Genomic DNA, 21,051 nt, shown 5'->3' with positions numbered 1-21,051 from the left:
AATTTAAGGAAATAAAATCTGTATATTTAGGTACCGAAGACAGTGTTTTCTCAGGAAGAGTTCAAGATTTTGATGAATACCTATTACAGATCGATCGACGATATGACATTATAATTTGAGAAAAAATCGAATCTTTACCTTAAAGTTCACCACCAGTTATGAATTATTGAATGAAATGTACGTAACCTGAAAGGAGCTGTTCTTGGCTAATCAATAAATTTTGCTTATATCGAGCCTTGAATCTTGATATTGAAAACCACCAGTAGAAAAACTCCTTATAGGTATAAACTTTCCGTTTGTACTCTGACTCCCTTAAATCTCACCCGGCCTTATTCGCCAAGCGTTATGCATTCTGCTGCTGAAAAGTGCTATAGGAAAGTTTCCATGAATGAATATCGCTCGTATGGTTGCATTATTCACCACCACAACTCCAGCCGGTGCTGGCGGTTCCGGTTCCACGCGCAGTTGGTGCTAGCAGTACGAATGTAAATATAAACACAGCTGGTTTAGTTGTTTTGTTTTTGAGAAGGTTTTATTGCATGGCGTACAACTTTACTGGATCCATAATTTATTCTAGTCAATGTGTAGTGCGATTTGATACGTATTGCCGTAGTGAGTTTACTAACAAGTCGGATACTTTTCAATGCGCGTAGTAGTTGCATTGTGACAGTAAACAGTTTTGCTGAAAATCTTACACTGTAAAACCTCCGTCAGTTAAGCTTCGTTAAACACTATCCTTTACCAGTAGTTGGTAGTTTCGTCACTTCCGGTGAAACTCTCAACGGGTGAGCACGTTGCATCGTGTTAGTCCGGGGAAAATTCGAGTATTTCGCAAGAAAGAAAGGATTTTCAGCCGTACTTTGACGATTCGACGCAGCCACACAGCGAGATTTTCGCTTGTAGTCAAGTGAAAAGAAAGTCCACTGGACTATAAACGAAAATTAACTGGCAATATAGCCTTAGTTGCTGTGCCATCAATTCGGCGTCATCTCAAGTGAGGTGACGCCAACCAGAAAGGAAGAAGAAGAAGAAGGTAGTTTCGTAAATACTTAGTGTACTCAGTGATAACTGAGTGCAGAGTAGTGTTCGGTTTTCTAATATGCTACTATTACGGCAAGGCATCAGTGGATGGGCTTAAGATAACTTGAATTGCAGGAATCGTTTCCAAACTGATAAAGCATTGTATTCTAATTCGGTGTACTCTGCACAAAACGAACAGTATGCAATCAGTAGATGATCGGCAGAAGCCTGTAGAGGCAGTCGCACGTGAACGTGAAACAAATGTTGGTGAATCTCGAAGGTTGAGCTGCTGTTGATTCAAACAGTACAGTTATTCAAATGGACCGAAGTAGTGTTTCGCTGGACAAAATGTACCAAAATTTACCGCAGCATGAGAACGGACTATCATCGCCAGTTGAAGGTAAGAATTGATTGTGACTTGTACAGTAGTAATAACCTTGAAGGAGAAGGGGGGGGGGTCTGGTTTGATAAGAATGCATGGCCTACGTTACACTGTTATCGTATCAGAATGATAGTGGGTAATAATTGCAACTAGACTTGCTCAAGGGGGTCTGCCACGGGTTGGGCTTCGGTTTATAAGCCGATGGTTTATAAATTAACAAGGAGTTCAATAAGCAAATATTCAAAAGGTTCGCACAGAGCTGAAAAACTCGCATCATTACCGGTACTTTACTTTGAATGAATTATCACTGATGGCTTGAAATGTACTGAGAAATCAATGGTACGAAGGTTGTTAACTGTCAACAATGGAAAGCTAACAACTTTTCTAAACATAGAAAACCAACGCGTGGCGTGTAAACCCATAATAATCTCGCACTTCGGACGACGATACTCGAAAGATATTCTTGAAATAACAGCACAAGGAGCAACTGCAATCATTTAAGAGTAAACTGAAAGATTCTTTTCTCGATCCTTTTACTAATAGCAAACAGGAGGAGGGCTTCTTTTGGTCGAGGAATAACCACGTGAAGCAAATAATGAAACGAAGCTAGAAATGATCGAAAGCACATGTCATCACTTTGGGCATCTATAAACTTTTTATCTCTTGGTTCCGTTATGGAACGTTGTTGGGGGTTGAATAATTTTCAATCAAATGCCTTGTTATCGTCTCATGAAATAACGTTAGCACCGTCTGCTTGATAACGCGATAGCACATTTCGATCACTAGGTTGCGAAATGATTAGATGCTTTAGATTTGTAACCACTTCACGAGAAGCCCCAGATTTCTTTTGCCGGTTGAGTATGAGATATGTCTGAACTGAATTTGCTACCTTATCAATACTATGAAAAGCCTTCAACCGGATGTTCGTACGAAAAAAAATTAGTAATTATTGGATCGAGCAATGAAAGTTTAGCATGGTTTTTCGTTTAGAATAGTTGCCACAAAGTAACGAAAGGATCAAATTTATCCTTCTTCAATCATCCAGATTAGTGTTATTTGCGTTTCGTCTGCGACGTATCAGGGAAGAAAGTTTTAAATTTAACCACTAGTGCAGCTCAACTTAAATAGATAAGAAGACATAAAGTTCTAACATGGTTTGACATTACTACGTATCTAATAATCGGAAAAGCATTTTCATCGCTCACTGCAACAGAAGAGTGTATCAATTCCAACGTCACTCGTTCCCCCACGACAAGACAAAATCAAAATAATGTCTGCAGGGAGAATCAGTCGACTTTCGGCGGAACTCTCAACTAGTGAGCACGTTGTATCGTGATAGAGCGATGAAAATTTAAGTGTTTTGCGAAAAAGCGAGAATGTTTGTCCGTACTTTAGCGACGTCACCACACAGTGTGATTTTTGGTTTTAGTCCAGTGAAAAGGAAATGCAGTGGACTGTAAACAAAAATTTACTGGCAATATAGCCTTAGTTGTTGTGTCATAATTCGACTTCAGTATATGAATTTCAGTCAAAGCCGAAAAATGACTGGAAGGGTAAACGAATGAAAAAGTCCAATTTTGAAACTACTATTCCACTTTTGTCGTTGACTGAACATGGATCTCGTTCTCAAAATTTACAAGCGAAGCGACGGTATGCTGCGCTTTTTTAACCTTTTCGATCATTCCAGGCATCAAATATAAAATCAATCCGGTAAATTGCGGAAGAAAAAGTTACAAAGAAAAAACGGTCATTTGCAGTTAGGCTTTTTTGTCGATAAATTCAACATTACGAAATTCCATACCAATCAATGAAAAATGCCTGTTCAGTAATCGTGAAATATAGAACTCGGTAATGGTATACTTTTAGAAAGCGTCGATGAACATACAAAAGCCAAAGATAAACTCAGGCTGTGAACTATTTCGCGGTTAATTACAACTTTTGGTTGAAATCTGACACTTGAGCGGTTATTTTGTGTCGAGTAGTTAAATTCAACTAAAAATTTCGGCCCATTTCAAAATTTGACGGACGGAAAGTTTATTTTCCACTGGAAATAATTTCAACTAGAGAATTAATACTAGAATTTTCATTGCAAGATTTTTTTCAGTGTTGGAAAATAACGAGCGATCTGTCAAAAATAACCATGCTCTCGAGCAGGGTCATTTTTGACAACATCAAATTAACCGCTCGAGTGTCAGATTTTAACCAAAAGTTAAAATTAACCGCGAATTGGTTCACAGCCTCAAGCTGGAATGGTCTGTGATTTTATATTGTACACTGAAAATCATTTTTATCTATTTTTTGAGGATAAATCACTCATTGTCGACTTTGATTTCATCGGTGAAAATGGGTAGCGTGCTTTGTTATAGCATAACACTTGTACGAAACTTACATTTACCTACCTACCATTTATTTTAAGGCCATCACTCGCTACCCAAAATTGGGGAGATACACTTTAATTGATTTTGGGTAGGTTTTGACCCAAAATTAGGTAGCGGCTGGCTGTTGCCGTTTCATTATTATTTGAAACAAAACAACAAGCGTCGAATCGTTACATGCGTCGTAACTGTGACAATGTTTGTTAGATTAGAATTAAGCCATGTGAGAGCTGGATATCTGTTAATATGATGTCCTTGGTAATTAGTAATGTATTTTTGTAATTTTGTATTTCACAATAGTTCAGTGAAACAATTTATTTAAGCTCTCATTCGTGAGTTAAATTTCTGGATCAATTTTAATAAAACACTCCCTTGGTATTTGTTCGTATTGTTGTCCACTTCCGAAGACGATTTGCACAAACCCAAGATTTTGCATGTGAGTGACAAGTAATTTCACTTAAAACCGGCCAACTGATCGAATGTAAAAAATGCAGTCTTAAGAAAAAAATGAACAAAAGTTCGCTAGTTTCAATCAAGCAAAGATATCATATTAACAAGATATCCAGCTCTCACATTTTCCGAACAAATCATCGGCAACATCTTTTTTTCGAGCACGGCGCCCCCAAGCGAGTCCGCATTGAATCTTTTACATACATCTTATTGAGAGAAATTTCAAATTCCTGCGCGCCAAAATTGCAGCACTGCGCACCCATACAATTGACATGATATGTTGAATGTGATACCGTGCGATGGCGTTGCTGAACTGAAGATTGATTTCGCTCCAAGCTGACAGGGTCTGAATCAAGTCAAGTGTGAAAAACATTAAGCAAGTTTGAGAGTATCGCAATAATTATCGACACACCCTTTATTCTTCTCTAAAACTTTAATACTGATTAAGAACTATTTCGCTTAAGACAAGAACACTTTCGGTGAAAGTTGAAAAATTTCATGAAATAGTTTTTAACTGATTCTTCGCATTGTATCCACAATTTTTTAATAATTGAAGTCTCATACTACAAACGAAAGAAACCAACCAAGTTCGAATCATTTGAATTAGTTTTCCGTTCCGAAATGTGCTTGTTACTGACGTATGAGTTTTGATTGACACTCACTGAGACGTCCGAATAGTCTAAGTAACCGTGAGATCATGTCACCTTTCATGGATTGATTGAAACGATTGTGGTCCCGTAAAAAAATTTGCATTGAATTTCAATTCCCAAATAAAGTGCCAAACAGACCTGATGCGAAAAGTGATTCTTTTCATTTCTAACTTTCATTCATCTGGAAATTGACGTTTTTAATTACTTTTGCGCCACAGCCCACCATGTCCGTTGACGTGGTGATAACTGATACTGAGCTGAACCAAATTAGCAGTTGATAATTATACAGCCAAACAATGCTTTTTTTTCTCTTGTTGATCAACTGTCACTGTCCGATAGTCAGACTGGCCAATGACGGCCTCTTTTTTTTTGTCTGTATCCAGAGGTTGCAAAATCGTCACAAACTTTTCCACCTTGGGCTTGTAGTAGACGTCATAACTGAGCCCAAATGTCAGTAGAGTTAATAGATTTCGGTTTTAGGTGTCGATACGCATACCACGTCACAGGTCGATGGGCAGTTTTTTATCAAGTATCGCCGAAGGGCAAGATTTACTGCAACCGGGACAATTGTATTGTACTGTGATGCAATGCCGGCTGATCGGTATTCGTTCTACGACGGCAACGCTGCTGATTTCATCGTCTACATAAGTAACCGTTTTCGATTCGACCGATCGCAGTTGATGTGCTAATAGTGGAACCGGACGGAAGTGTTTTGTTGGTACCTATAGCTTCTTCGAATCACTCACTCACGGAAGTCGTGTATTCTCTTCGATGTGCTGAGATTGAATCAGAGTAATATATGTGTCTTGACATTTTTCGGTGAACTTCATACGGTTGCTAAGTGATAACGCAAGCTAACGACCGAAGGTTTCACGATCATGGCCTACTCTTTGCAAAACAGAAATTTGTGATGATAACTATTGGAATTCTATTTGCATGCTGGTTATGCGTAGGAAAATCATTTTGTGTTTATACCAGTTCCAGTGTATGGAAGATTATGGAGCGATGACCAGCATCTAATTACGATTACATGAGAGTTACTGGCGTTGAGCAGCTGGCAAACGACTCCCATTGTTCAGTGATTTCGTGAGCTTTAGCGTGGGAATTCACAGTTTCTTAGTGATTGCTGGACTTGTGGAATTTTGTGTTGTAGAAGTTGTTCGAAGTCGAATATTTGGTTTATTTACGATCATAAATTTTGTGCCAATAACAGTTAATAATTTAACTAGTCAGATATCTTTTGATTTATTTGCGTCTAGCTTTTTAAAATGACGAAAATAACCACGGTTGAGTTCTATCGGAGACACGATTTGTCGTTCCTAAGTAACTGCAGGAAGAGTAACGGCAGTTGTGACGAAAATTTTTATCACTGTCATTCCAAACTAACAAACGACCTGTCATATCCAATATGAGGCTTAACTAATTGTCAAAATTTTTGACGATTTTTTTGGATGCTAATATTACGAAAGAGATGCTTGACTGTTTTCACAGTCACTCTCGTTCTATTGAGACGTCATGCAAATATTTACTACTGATTGACAGTTTCACCAGCTCTTCTGCGAACAGAATCTGCGTGATTTCATCTTCAAATACTGCTTATTCTAAATTCTCAAAGGCGAAAGTTCAAGTAGTCTTTTAGATATTCTCTGGTTCATCTGTTTATAGTGTTAGTGCAAATTAGCAGTTCAATTTGAACCACTTGAAAAAAGGCGGGTGGGTATAATTAGAGTCATAACTGGATGGCGTGAATACGAATAAAACTATGTTTCAGACATCGGAATATCGGTAATCGCTCTCTTTAGTTGATTACCTGTGTGAATTGTGAATCCTTTACTTTTTAGCTTTCTGAACCGTAACGGTTCACTTGTACTAAAGACGATATACGACAAACCGCCACATAAAAAAGTGCCCGTTCGCAGAACTGAACATTTTGCAAATTACGTGAACGATGACACTGGCATTTCAATGGAAGACAATTTAAAATAGTTGTGTTTACGATGAATTTTGAGTTTTTTACAACCCTCGTGTCATTTCTCGTTGCAATCAATTAACACATCACCCAGCAAGTCGTCGATTCCAGTCACCAATGTAATCTCCTTCATGAGCAATACAATCATTTCAACACCTATTTAACTTTTCGATGCCTTGCTTGTAAAATGAATTGTCTTTTGCCTCAAAAGATGCTTGATATTTCATTTGAGCAAGCTTTTTTTTTAAGAAATTAGTGAGTATCCAGCAGTCAGTTGGGGCCAGATCTGGACTACACGGTGAATGGGGAGGGTATTCGAAGTGTAATTCTTTTGCAATTCAACTATCGTTGCCATCGAATTGTGAATCAGGGCGAAACAGTGATTGTTCCTTCGATGTATGAGGTCGTCTTCCTTAATTTTTTTTTCATTCAAACAATCTAATAACGCTATGTTGTATTTGCTTTTAGCCATAACATACAGAAGCCATAACCTTCCCAACTGACTGTTGTGCCTTTGGGCGCTTTGTAGTCCACTCAGATCTTGATCGTTTTGATTCCGGATGTAGTGATGGATCCATGTTTCATCCATTGTCATATATCGACGCACAAAATCTGAATTATTACTTGTAAATATAGCTAAATACTGCTCTAAATCATCAACACGTTGCTGTTTTTTGATCGACTGTAAGTAAACGCGGCATCTACTTTACAAAGGCCTTTCTTATAATCAAATGTTCATGCATAATTGTAAATACATTGGCTTTTGATATTTTTACCGCCTCAGCTCTCCCACGTAATTTCAATTTTCGATTAGATATAACCAATTTTGTGGATCTTTTTTAAGTTTTCTGGAGTAACCACCTAAGTTGGACATTTAAATTCAGTAGACGAACAACAACTGGTTCTTCTCGATGGACTAGAACCTGGATAGCACTTTCGTTGCTGAGATTGTGTAGAGTTGTTTTTTCCACCAAGAAGTAATGATAAATTACTAATCGAAATGTCATTAATGTTGTTTTCGCTTGAGAAAACTGAAACTGACCCAGGGTAGTTTCATTAAACAAACACTTTTAACAAAATTGTGTTGGATTCGCATTTAGCAACGGGTATCTGAGTAAACCTGATATAAAAACCGGGTTCGAAACTGACTCGATTTTCAGTTCAACAATATTGAAACTAGGTTCGAAACTAGCTTCAAACCAACGATTTGACAGCAGTTAGGGTGGAAACTGGGTTGGGTCTGGCATCAAGCGAAAACGACATAAATTTCACACATAGTCTCTTGAAAGTTGGTACTTCATAAACATGTCAGTCACACGACTTATTAAGTGTTGTGTTAGTAAAATCACATAACTGAGGAGAAATTTTTTTTCGTAATCTCGAAACAATCTTTTTTTTTAAACGACTATCTTGGACTTTGAGTTTTTGAGATTTTTACCCGTTTTGCCTTTCTCATATAGAAAGGTTATGCAATCACTTGAAAAACCGACTAGTGAAAATTGGCCCGGAGGGCCAAGTGTCATATACCATTCGACTCAGTTCATCGAGCTGAGCAATGTCTGTGTGTGTGTGTGTGTGTGTGTGTGTGTGTGTGTGTGTGTGTGTGTGTGTGTGTGTGTGTGTGTGTGTGTGTGTGTGTGTGTGTGTGTGTGTGTGTGTGTGTGTGTGTGTGTGTGTGTGTGTGTGTGTGTGTGTGTGTGTGTGTGTGTGTGTGTGTGTATGTATGTGTGTGTGTGTGTGTATGTGTCAAATAATCTCACTAGGTTTTCTCGGAGATGGCTGAACCGATTTTGACAAACTAGGATTCAAATGAAAGGTCTCGTGGTCCCATACGGAATTCCTGAATTTCATCCGGATCCGACTTCCGGTTCCGGAATTATAGGGTAAAGTGTGCTCAATTATGTACACCATCACTTAAACCGGCGAAGCAAAAAACGTGAAAATTTTTCTAAACTGGTCTCAAAACTACACAAATCGATAGTCATTATCAGTAGGCAACTAAACAAATCGATTCCGGCTATCCTGGTTCCCGGTATCCGGTTCCGGAAGTACCGGAAATAGTGGTCATATATACCAAAATGGTTCTCACTCACTTTTCTCAGGGATGGTTTGACCGATTTCCACAAACTCAGATTCAAATGAAAGGTCTCGTGGTCCCATACGGAATTCCTGAATTTCATCCGGATCCGACTTCCGGTTCCGGAATTATAGGGTAAAGTGTGTTCAATATTGTACACCATCACTTAAACCGGCGAAGCAAAAAACGTGAAAATTTTTCTAAACTGGTCTCAAAACTACACAAATCGATAGTTATTATCATTAGGCAACTAAACAAACCGATTCCGGCTATCCTGGTTCCCGGTATCCGGTTCCGGAAGTACCGGAAATAGTGGTCATATATACCAAAATGGATCTCACTCACTTTTCTCAGCGATGGTTTGACCGATTTCCACAAACTTAGATTCAAATGAAAGGTCTCGTGGTCCCATACGAAATTCCTGAATTTCATCCGGATCCGACTTCCGGTTCCGGAATTATAGGGTAAAGTGTGTTCAATATTGTACACCGTCACTTAAACCGGCGAAGCAAAAAACGTAAAAAATTTTCTAAACTGGTCTCAAAACTACACAAATCGATAGTCATTATCAGTAGGCAACTAATCAAACCGATTCCGGCTATCCTGGTTCCTGGTATCCGGTTCCGGAAGTACCAGAAATAGTGGTCATATATACCAAAATGGATCTCACTCACTTTTCTCAGCGATGGTTTGACCGATTTTCACAAACTTAGATTCAAATGAAAGGTCTCCCGGTCCCATACGGAATTCCTGAATTTCATCCGGATCCGACTTCCGGTTCCGAAATTATAGGGTAAAGTGTGTTCAATATTGTACACCGTCACTTAAACCGGCGAAACAAAAAACGTAAAAAATGTTCTAAACTGGTCTCAAAACTACACAAATCGATAGTCATTATCAGTAGGCAACTAATCAAACCGATTCCGGCTATCCTGGTTCCTGGTATCCGGTTCCGGAAGTACCGGAAATAGTGGTCATATATACCAAAATGGTTCTCACTCACTTTTCTCAGCGATGGTTTGACCGATTTTCACAAACTTAGATTCAAATGAAAGGTCTTCTGGTCCCATACGGAATTCCTGAATTTCATCCGGATCCGACTTCCGGTTCCGAAATTATAGGGTAAAGTGTGTTCAATATTGTACACCGTCACTTTAACCGGCGAAACAAAAAACGTGAAAATTTTTCTAAACTGGTCTCAAAACTACACAAATCGATAGTCATTATCAGTAGGCAACTAAACAAACCGATTCCGGCTATCCTGGCTCCCGGTATCCGGTTCCGGAAGTACCGGAAATAGTGGTCATATATACCAAAATGGTTCTCACTCACTTTTCTCAGCGATGGTTTGACCGATTTTCACAAACTTAGATTCAAATGAAAGGTCTTCTGGTCCCATACGGAATTCCTGAATTTCATCCGGATCCGACTTCCGAATCCGGAGTTATAGAGTGCGTACTAGAAGAGTTTGTGTGTCATGTTAGTTGGTTGCCGTACGAACCGACTTTGTCTATACCGGTTCTCGGGTTCCGGTGCCGGAAGTGCATATAATAGTGAACCCATTTCGTTCTCTTAAGGATGGCTTACGCAATCAAAGCACTGTTTTATTCTGTATGTTATGCATAAACAATCACTTGGTTTCTTTCAAAAATCGAAGAGAAAATTTTTGAATAGAATACCACAATATTATATGTACATGAGAAAGGCATCATTACACCACTAGGTGGATTAAGACAGGTTTTTTTAACACTAGATGTCTTAAAAATAATACATGAACGTCAATATCGGGTTATCCCGACGTTTCATGCGTTCTTGAGATATCTGGCATTAAAAAAAAAACAATATCGAAAATCTCAAAATTACCAGTTCCAGAGCGCCTTGGCCTCATCACTGCGTTAGCAGTTTATGTTAAACTGCTAACACCACCTAATGGTTCTACAGAAACCGCTAGGCAGACCCTGAGTCGAAAACCAAACGTGAAATTAGAAAATAGTCGACGAAGATCAATTACACAAATTTGATCGTTCATCATTTGTTTCAGTCCTGCCAAATCCGAAGTATGGTACCAAATCCGGACAAAACTGTTCAGGGTGGAGAAATGTCCAACATTATTCCGAAGGGCAAAGTCCAGTCGAAAAACGGTACGAATTCAGCGTATAAACGAAATTAGTTTTGACAAATACGTTTGAAATCAAATGTTGGACATGCATGAAATAATCGAGAAATACACGCGCCGTCGGTAAACTTTGTCTAATCGACCATTTGTCTGTCTTACTTTCAGATGATGCGGAAGACGACTATTCCGAACAGTTACCCCAACTGGGCGCACTTGTGGTCAATCGATTCCGGAACGGATGCTGCAGTGCCAAGCTGGTGAAGAAACGGTTCCCCATTTTGCAGTGGTTACCGGAGTACCGAAAGCAGTACTTGCTGGAGGATATCGTGGCGGGTCTCACCGTAGGATTGACCGTGATTCCGCAGGGAATCGCTTATGCCGTGGTTGCCAATCTTAAACCACAGTACGGACTATATTCGGCATTTGTGGGATGTTTCGTTTATTTTGTGTTCGGAAGCTGCAAGGACATTACGATCGGACCAACGGCCATTATGTCGCTAATGGTGCAAATTCATGTGGCCAATCTTGGACCGGCTTTTGCAGTGCTGTCTGCCTTTCTTGCCGGTTGTGTCATTTTGGTGCTTGGACTTTTGAATTTAGGTATGTGATTGGAGTAAAACAATAGTTATGGCTTTTTAACTGCAGCGTTTTTCGTTCCTTCACAGGCTTTCTGGTTCAGTTCATATCAATGCCGGTTACGGCCGGGTTTACGTCGGCTGCTGCAATAACCATCGCTAGCGGTCAGGTGAAGGCTCTGCTAGGTCTTCCCGGGAATTCCAACGAATTCCTTGAATCCTGGGCCAATGTGTTTCGTAACATTCATCTCACGCGATTGTGGGATACGTTGCTTGGAGTGGCATCAATCGTGATTCTTTTGCTGATGATGCAATTGAAAAATCTAAGTGGCCGGTGGACTCCGGTTGGCAAATATCTGTCATTGGCACGAAATGCTATTGTCGTCATTGGTGGTACAATTCTGGCATACCTGTTAAGCAAGGATGGCAATTCTCCATTCCAGTTGACCGGTAAGCACCTTGACCTTGCTCACAGAATCAGTTGCCTTAACCACTATCCGGTTTTTAGGTACCGTAACACCTGGACTCCCACCAGTACAACTTCCGCCATTTTCTACGGTCGTCAACAACCAAACGTACACCTTCACGGATATGGTCTCCGAACTGGGCACCTCAGTAATCGCACTACCACTGATCGCCATTCTAGAATCCATTGCCATTGGTAAAGCATTTTCCAAAGGTAAAACCATCGATGCCACACAGGAAATGATTGCGCTCGGTTTGTGTAATCTAGCAGGGTCATTTTTTTCCTCGATGCCTGTAACTGGATCGTTTACACGTTCGGCTGTCAACAACAGCAGCGGAGTTAGAACTCCTGCCGGCGGAGTAACCACCGGCATTGTAGTTCTGTTAGCGTTGGGGTTACTGGCAAATACTTTCTTTTACATTCCGAAAGCTACCCTAGCAGCGGTCATCATTGCTGCTATGTTCTTCATGGTCGAATTCCATGCTGCTGCTGAAATATGGCGAACGAAAAAAATCGATATCATTCCATTTTTCACTACCCTCATTTGCTGTCTGCTTCTCGGGCTCGAGTACGGAATGATTATTGGCATTGGTGTCAATCTTTGCTTTGTTTTATATTTCACGTTACGTCCACAAATCACTCATCGGATTGAGCGGATCAACAATGTTGATCTATTGATCATTAGTCCGGATCAAAGTTTGATTTACGCTTCCGCAGAGTATTTGAAGAGTCAGGTGCTTAAATTATCACTACAGAACCCAGTCGATGTGGTGGTGATCGAAGGATCTTCGGTCAGTTACATCGATACGACGGTGGCCAAAAATTTGGTCGGAATTGTGGATGATCTGGGTCTACAGGGACGGTCAGTGTACTTCTGGAACTGGAAACGTTCGGCTCAGAATACAGTATTCCGACTGAATGCTCAGCTGTTTGTTCCCCTGTTCAAACGCAGTGAGACGCTACTCGAAATTGTCAAGTGCTGGATGCTGACCAATCGGATTGAAGCATGATTCCCACCGGAAGAAGCTGCGAAAATGCGTTTCTAACTATTGACTCGATTCGATAAGTTTAGAGTATAAGTACTTCTAGTAAATTGTAAAATAGTCTGTGATTTGTAGCTGTTAGAAGACTATCGTTTGTCAGCAATGAATGAATGTTAGTTGTATAGAATTGGTGAAAGTTTTCTTCAAGGCCGAACATTTTCTAGGTCTATGATGACAACTTTTGAATTGCTATGACCTTTACAAAACCTTAAGATCTGTCAGTCAGTCGTAACAGCAAATGTAAAAGAACCGCCTATGGTTCTTTTTCGTGAACTTAATTTATAGGAAGTTTACTCATAACTCGTTAGTGGAATCTGGGATGAATGCAGGAGCTTAAATAAGTCAATAGTTGAAGAAACATCTTGGATTTGACTTCACTGCGTTGAGCGAGATTTTGACACAATGAACGTCTTATTTCTTCAAAGTTTGAGAGATTTCAATGTTTGTACTTTTCCGAGTGAACCTTTCATGGCTTGCTATGTGCGTTAAAATGCCGATGTGTTTGGTGTCTTTTGGCTGTCACGAAAATTAGTTCTTAGACTCATCACCCGATGGCGCAGCTATTTTAAAATATTTTCATCATTGTCATTTTTGTATAAAAACGTGAAACTGACCCATGGTACCCGATATAAGAATCAGCCTCTAGTGAGCATATTTTCTGTCGGGTTTGAAAAATTCGACTGCCACAAGGCCGAACTGGGGCCGCTGTATTGAACTAAAGAACTGCACGGTAAACGGGATGCTCTTAGTAATAAATAATACAAATAATACAATTTAATAATTAATAAATAATACAAAAATAACCTAGAATTTGATCAAATTTACTGAAAAATAAGAACAATCATCATCTGAATAAACTTATTTGCCCATAATTGGTAGAAAAACCTGTTTTAATCCACCTAGTGGTGTAATGATGCCTTTCTCAAATATAATATTGTGGTTTTCTATTCAAAATTCTGGAATATATGACCACTATTTCCAGTGCATCCGGAACCGGAGACCGGGAACCAGGGTTGCCGGAATCGGTTTGTTTAGTTGTCTACTGATAATGGTTTGTCAAAATCGGTTCAGCCATCTACTAGAAAAGCTAGTGAGATAATTTGTCACACACACACACACCACAGAGAGAGAGAGAGAGAGAGAGAGAGAGAATGGTATATGACACTTGGCCCTCCAGGCCAATTTTTACTAGCCGGTTTTTCAAGTGATTGCAATAACCTGTCTATATGAAAAAGGCAAAAAAAATCACAATAATTTATCTAGATTCAGAGTTTGTGCGCTCTGATTTCATTCTGGGTTCATTTTACTAAGAATCCAACAAAAGTTCACAAACTCAGATTCTAAGCCAGATATGGCTAGAAGAGTTCAACAAGAAAGATAATTGCTCATATTTTCCTGTACTGCCGTTTAACTGTCCCATATACGTAGCACATCCCATGGGATGTGGGATAATTATACGTAGAACGGAAGTGTAAACTTCACCAAATTCTAGATAATTTTTCTATTAACTTTCTGAGTACTACAGAAGTATTTATTTCAAGGTGCATCTAGTTTACCGCGTGAAACAATGAATCGTCTCTTACACGTGAAATGCCTCGTACGTCCATACTGACAACACGAACCATTTGTGATGTTGAACATAGATAGACTGACTGGTAATGATTCAAACAGAGTATATCTTTTGCTCGGTATCCCTGGTGCATAATTGGTTATCGTTTGGTGATGGTTTTTTGCATCATATAGTTGCAAAAGAGACATGCCTTTGACGAGGTTATCAGCATAACTTGTTGGAGGAGAACACCAAATAATGACCATTGCACAAATGATTTTTCTGTGCCAGTTTAAAAAAGGGATTCAAATTATCATTTGAATCGTCCATTGAATTAAAAAAACGAAAACTTCTGTTGCGATGTGAGTCCGATGATTCGTTGTGTACAAAACTCTCGGTTACAACAACGAACGAGACTCGACGCGAGCAACCACAACACAATAGTTAGTTCATTGAAGTGAAATTGAACTGTCCGACTGCCCCAGGAACGAGTACAACTGGTAAAAAGGGAAAAATATCACATCACCAAAGCCAATGGAAATTTATTGGGCACGGTTTGTGAAGTGTCCGTTAATATCTATTGTTTGGTCCCTCAGTCATTGAAAAAATCTATGTTTGCGTTCTTTACTTAATATTTGAAAAATAACATTAATTAAGGCAAACACAATTGTCAAAATGAGCTGGATGAACACCGTTTGGGGAAAACAAGTATTGGATTCCCGTTTTTCATTTTTTTTTGCAAAACAAACCTTTCATTCCTGGTTCAATCTTATCCCGTGCTCGTATCGTTAGTTTAGAGCAAATCCTAAATCTCATACCTACTCAAATCTCCAACTCCGTGTTACCTATGGAAGAGAATGATGAGTCGTCGTCCTTCCGGAAAGTAGTTGAAGCATCAACATTGTCTTTCCTTTTTATACTTTCCTGTGAACGATGAAGAGGGGGCTGTTAGCAAAGGCGTCTTGCATTCTGTTAAGATGATGTTTAGTTTGAACTATGAAGATAGAGTCTTTCAAGACCCCAATGGCAAAGACACCAAAAGAGGAAAGTAACATCACGACATCTGGTGTCGTCTGGTCGAACGTCGGCGAACCCAAATTCTTGTGACTCCGTAGAAGGTCTCTAGAAATATTGTGTGCTGGATTGAACTGATTTTAAACAACTCTGTGCAGAGGAGGAAAATCTAGAGGAATTTCGAACATCACAAAAAAAAAGTACAACCGTTTCAGTACAATATAACCATTAATTTATTTTCCGAGTGTCTTAAATCTTTTTAAAGTCTAATAATCGAGACAGTTATGTACAGAATGGTGTACTAAAACAATTCTTTTTTTTTACATAAAAAAAAAAATAAATCGACCTATTATTAAGGTACTATTAAAGGCTCTTTTTTTCGTTAAATCTCTGACAACTGTCGTTTTGTCTACACGGGAACCGTTCTCGAAAGAGGACAGAAAAAAATGTCCTCTCACGGCACTCTGTAATCTATACTTTATTTCGATTGAAGTCACTTACCGAAGCGGTGTAAAATAGATAAATCCTAATTCTATGATCCTATAGGAAGACACGATCAAAGTTAAACATAGAAACATACAATTGAAGGAAATCTATCGTCTTTGTGTTTCACAGAGGAGAAGGGCGGGGGAACTTATAGAGCTAAGAAAATGCTGTCACTGATCTTACATATCTACGCTGATCGCTGGTTCTTAATGGCTAGAATTTTCTACAAACCGAATGAAATCGACGCTTTCATTTCGCTACGTATGATCACTGAGAACATTACACACTAAACCGATCACTATTTCTTCGCTACAAAACTTCTGAACAGAGTAAGTCTCAACCAATGAGTTTAAGAAACAATAGAGAGAAGAAAAAAACAAATAATTTCAAGTTTTGTCACTCCTCACTGAATCATCTGCAGGTAGCGATCCTCCTCGAAGTAAGAACTGAGTGACGTACTCATGTCATTGATGATCAGGTTGGAGGCAGTGGCAGCTGCTGCGGCACTGGCACCTGCTACCACTGCTGGATGAGTACTGCTACTGACCATGTCCGCGGCTGATTCTACCCAGTTTTGGCAGTTTTGAACGTATTCTAGGGTTCGCTGATAGGTGTCCGAACCCATGGTCGACTGTGTTCCGGCTACTGTTGATGCGGCTGTTGGTGGTGGAGCTGCTGCTGCTGCTGCCGTCGTTGCAACTGTTGCTGTTGGAGCGATTCCGGTGGGGACAGTTGCGGCAGCTGGGGCTATATTTCCGAATCCGGTGGGAGTCGACGGAAGTGGAGGTGTCTGTAGACTACTCTTCATAGGTTTGGTAGGTTGCTGTGGGGTAGTATGGCGATTGGGGCTGCTTGTTGAAGGGTGTGCGGTAGCAAGAGTGGCCACCGCCGGAGACATCTGAGATTGACTGATATCTCCGCATTGAATTTCGATATCCACCGGATGAGGTGGTTGGGCAGTTGGAACTGAGGAAGCTGGTTGTTGTGAAGCGGCAGAAAAATTAGAGTTGAAGTGATTACTGAAGGGATTTTTGTACTGTTGAGGATTGCCGTTGTTGGTGCCTCCCGGTCCAGATGAAGGATTAATGTTGAGTGCTCCTTGCATCATCATTGCCAGACAGCAGTGATGGGCGCTTTGATCGGTACGATGGAAGTAACCAATCAAATTCGAACAGGCAATCTGTCGTAACTGAGGTGGTTGATTCTGGGGGAAATTGAAGCCTTGTTGACGGTTGAAATGTTGCGCTTGACACTGAACCGGTGTTGATTGCTGCGGTGTCAACGGTGCAGCAGCACTCTCTGGCATCATCGGAGACATCATCTGGTGTTGTGGTGTCTGCGGAGACATCACATTACTCATAAGACTGCAGTCGTCGTTGCTGTATTGCGATTGGGGACTCAACAACACATTGTTCAAATTAGATTGCGCCTGGTTGAAGGAAGCCGGTTGCTTCTGAAGTGTCGAGTTTCCGGAATATGCTGGGGGAGAATTATCACTAGGATTCCAACCAGATGGGCCTGCGTTGTCTGCGGCAGCTGAATTCGGTGTTGACATACCCTGCGGTACGGTTATTTTACTCTCCTGATCTGCAACTTGGTTCAGATACTGCAACATTTCATCCGGAATCACTAGTTTGTTTTCGACCATTTCACCTTCTTCGACCTCGTCCAGCACAACCTCCTGGTTAGGGTGGAGCTTGCCAGCTTGAGGTGCGTGAGCTTTGGCCACGGCTCCGGAGGTTATCGTACTGCTCTTTGGAGCTCCTGAGAGCGGTCGTGAAGATCCACCGAATCCTGTCCCGAACTGAGATCCTACCACTACTCCGACCGAACCCTGTTGGTTTGCTGTTACTGGTTCGGACATTCTACGATCCATCTGTCCTAACATCTGCTGTTGATGGTAAAAGCTTCCACCACTCATATTGTTAGGAATTGAATGTCGTGATGATCCAGCTGCCTGATTGCCCATCGAACCCTGATTGAATCGTTGCAGGTGCGTCGAGATCAAGTGAGAAGACGGAGGAGGAGGTAAACTCTGACCTCCATTCGTAGCCGTAGACATCGAACTGGATCGCCTGGAGCTTCCCGGTGAGATCGGATCGTAAAACGACGAGTTGTAGTAACTGGTAGGACGCATAGTGGATATCGAGCTCTGCTGGGAGGCTTGGCTACTCCGCCGGCTAATGTCTGCCGATCGCATACTGTAGTACGAGCTACTGGTTGTACTATTGTTACTGTCTCTACGTAGCTGGCCGGGGTTAAGATAAGTGTTCGTCATCATCGCATTCGTACACGACGGCGACGGACCAGTCGGTGGTCTTAGTTGACCCAAATCAGTCTGACAGTTCTTGGATATCGGTGATGGCTGTGGGGGAGGAGTCGTTCCCGGTTCCATCTTGAGATCGATGATCCGTCGGTTCAGTTCACCCAATCCGAAGTTGTTACGGTAGTTGTTGATCTCCGGGATGTTGGACAACATGTTGCTCATCAGCGAGCCCTTATTGTTGATGCGATTCTTGAACCGATTCCTCGGAGCTCCTGCACGTGTTCCAGTTGTGGCTGCTGACGTAGGACCTCCCATGTCAACCATTTCACGCAGAACATACGGAAGATCAGCAACCTGTAAATAAACCAACCAATAATTAGGCCTCCTGTTTCGGAACATTTACTCTAGGAAACTCACCTCAAGATCCTCATCAACATACGGCCAAGCTGGATCGTCAATCGCTGCAAGGCTACCCAACTGCATGCTACTGCCGTCATAGTCATCCACCAGTCCCGCGGTAAGAGCGGAAATGGACATCGGACTGTTTATCGGTGGTTGTCCAGGCGAGTGGGCATCCGATTCCGATTTGATGCTGGGACTGCTCATGCTCGTCGTCTTGCCACTTTGCATATCTTCGCTTCGTGGACTTCCGTCGAACATATGGTTCGAACCTTCCCCATCATCTCCACCATCCCCGCCGCTTCCGTGGCCTCCACCACTTCCGCCATGATGCCCGTTACCCTTGTGCTTTTTGTTGGCGTAAAATTCGGCCCCATGAACCGTTTTGACGTGCTTCCGGAGGGAACTTGGGTCCGTGTATCGTTTGGTGCATCCGGGTGCTTTACAAACGTATGGTTTCTGAAAGAAATTTTATTAATACTATTTTTTTCGAGCAATGTTATTTTTCTTTTGCAGATTTACCTCATTGCTGTGAGTGCGGTTCTGGTGCTTGGCTCGATCGGAAGCATTACTGAATGCTTTGCTGCAACCCGGATATTCACAGGTGTACGGTTTTTCACCGGTGTGAGACCGCAGGTGAGTTTTGAGATTCTCCAGTCTGGAGTATGCCTTGCAGCAGCCTTCAAACTGTTGCGATGAGAAATAGCAGATTAGAGCTACTGTAGAAATGTTGAAATTGAAAATAATTACCGTGCATTTGTGCGGCTTCTCGCCCGTGTGCCTTCTCATATGCACCACCAACATATACTGGGCCTTGAAGGGTTTTTCGTCTCGGGAACAGTCATCCCATCGGCAGACGAACGATTTCTTGTTCGCGTGGATGTGATCGTTGTTGATGTGCTTCACCAGTTCGTCCTGAGTGTTGAATTCCAGCGAGCAGTCTCGCCAGTGGCAGTTGGTTTCGATGAAATCTCCCGGTTCGTCTTTCGGATCGGTTGAGTCCACCTTGGAACCGCACATCCCATGGCTGTCCATAATGTGCATCGGACTGAGATTCAAACCGTGCGCTCCATTGTGCGTGGTGGAGGTAGCTGCCGTTGAGGTGGTCGTCCCGTTCGTCATACCCTGAGTGGAGGTCGGACTGAGCTGATGGTTGGAGGTAATCATTGCTGAACCGTTCGGTGGGCTTCCCTTGTGCATCGGGATGTGCAGCGACGGTTCCCGTTTGATGCGCGATTTCTTCTGCTGGGCATTGCTGGCACTGTCCGCTTCCACGCGTGTCACGTGGTTTGTGGAGTGCGGTTGTTCTGGCTTTTTGCTCGAGAGATCGGTGATTTCCTGCGATTAAGAAAAGAATAAAAATAGAATTCGAAAAGAAATTAAAATCTATGTCAGTGCATTGGGATTAGATGTGAAAAATCTTACCTGTGGCTTCGTCAGGGAATGTCCCGGATGTAGTGGATGGTGTGGTGGCAGCGAGAACATACTAGCCGTCGGCGGATGGTGCCCTGGCAGTGAGTGCAGGAATCCACTACTCCTCAGCAAGTGCTGCAAATGTGGTGGCATTGCACTGTGAACTCCGAGGGCCGGTCCGAGGGCACTGGCTGACAAGTGGCCGTACGATCCACTGGCACTGCTGCTGCGTGATGCATTGACCAGCGATGCCAGTGAGTTCGGGGAGTAACGTATCATCGAACTGATGTCGAATGAGTCCGAATACGGCGACGACGATAGCGCACGTTTGCGACTAACGCTTGCCCGTATGCTTCCGGGTCGAGGACTGTTGAGACGACTGGCGGCATCGATACTGAAGTGGAAATCAGCGCTGGCAAGTGAGTTCGCCGGGTGCAGATCTCCGATGGCATTACAAGCGTTGATGTACTCCGAGGTGAGTCCAAGACCTGTAAATAGAACGGAAATGTAGATTTTAAAAACGCTAACCAAAGGTTTTTTTTAATTGTAGGAGCTATAAACATTTGAATGCGATCAGATTGACTGCCAGTACGGAGATAATGATCTATTATTGGCGGCGAATGGTAATTATTATTCACCATCGCTTCGCGTCCACGAAGGCCACAGTCAAAATAGCGCGATGAAAATCGATATGAAACGATTTTAAATAACTGTCCGATAAGTGGCGGCTAGTGCAAAAACGACTGCAGAGCGGAGGATGCTCTCCAAAACATGTAGTTACACATTCCGTGAGTTGTCACG

At 41.6% G+C, this 21,051-nt stretch overlaps 2 protein-coding genes across 7 annotated transcripts; one reads left to right on the top strand and one right to left on the bottom strand.

Moving 5' to 3' along the window:
* Positions 1–481: 481 nt before the first annotated feature.
* LOC131433442 (sodium-independent sulfate anion transporter-like) lies at positions 482–13,250 on the top strand. 6 transcript variants are annotated; one of them, XM_058600108.1, is made up of 5 exons: positions 482–612; positions 1,156–1,420; positions 11,205–11,639; positions 11,705–12,064; positions 12,123–13,250. In XM_058600108.1, exons 2-5 carry the CDS (start codon positions 1,339–1,341, stop codon positions 13,088–13,090), a joined length of 1,845 nt encoding a protein of 614 aa, XP_058456091.1. In that variant the 5' UTR covers positions 482–612; positions 1,156–1,338; the 3' UTR covers positions 13,091–13,250. The 6 variants fall into 6 exon arrangements, with proteins under 6 accessions (XP_058456091.1, XP_058456089.1, XP_058456092.1 ...); XM_058600106.1 differs by lacking the exon at positions 482–612 and adding an exon at positions 707–751 and having other exon boundaries at positions 1,034–1,420; XM_058600109.1 differs by lacking the exon at positions 482–612 and adding an exon at positions 800–1,033.
* Positions 13,251–15,919: 2,669 nt separating this feature from the next.
* On the bottom strand, positions 15,920–20,787 carry LOC131425625 (transcriptional activator cubitus interruptus-like; the record flags this gene model as incomplete). Its single annotated transcript, XM_058587700.1, has 5 exons — positions 15,920–18,792; positions 18,856–19,296; positions 19,360–19,524; positions 19,588–20,175; positions 20,263–20,787. Coding segments are annotated over 5 exons (3,936 nt in total), but the record flags the coding sequence as incomplete, so codon positions are not given.
* Between the last annotated feature and the right edge of the window lie 264 nt (positions 20,788–21,051).

Source organism: Malaya genurostris, chromosome 1 (assembly GCF_030247185.1).
Source record: "Malaya genurostris strain Urasoe2022 chromosome 1, Malgen_1.1, whole genome shotgun sequence".
NCBI lineage: Eukaryota > Metazoa > Arthropoda > Insecta > Diptera > Culicidae > Malaya > Malaya genurostris.
The sequence above is the reverse complement of the archived record's forward strand: the minus strand, read 5'-3'. Positions and strand labels throughout refer to the sequence as shown.

Excerpts from the sequence above, each read along its gene's own strand:
- LOC131433442 (XM_058600108.1), top strand. The coding sequence starts at position 1,339 with ATGGACCGAAGTAGTGTTTCGCTGGACAAAATGTACCAAAATTTACCG. Across the intron at positions 1,421-11,204 it reads ACTATCATCGCCAGTTGAAG|ATGATGCGGAAGACGACTAT; the intron begins GTAAGAATTGAT and ends TCTTACTTTCAG. Across the intron at positions 12,065-12,122 it reads TTCTCCATTCCAGTTGACCG|GTACCGTAACACCTGGACTC; the intron begins GTAAGCACCTTG and ends TCCGGTTTTTAG.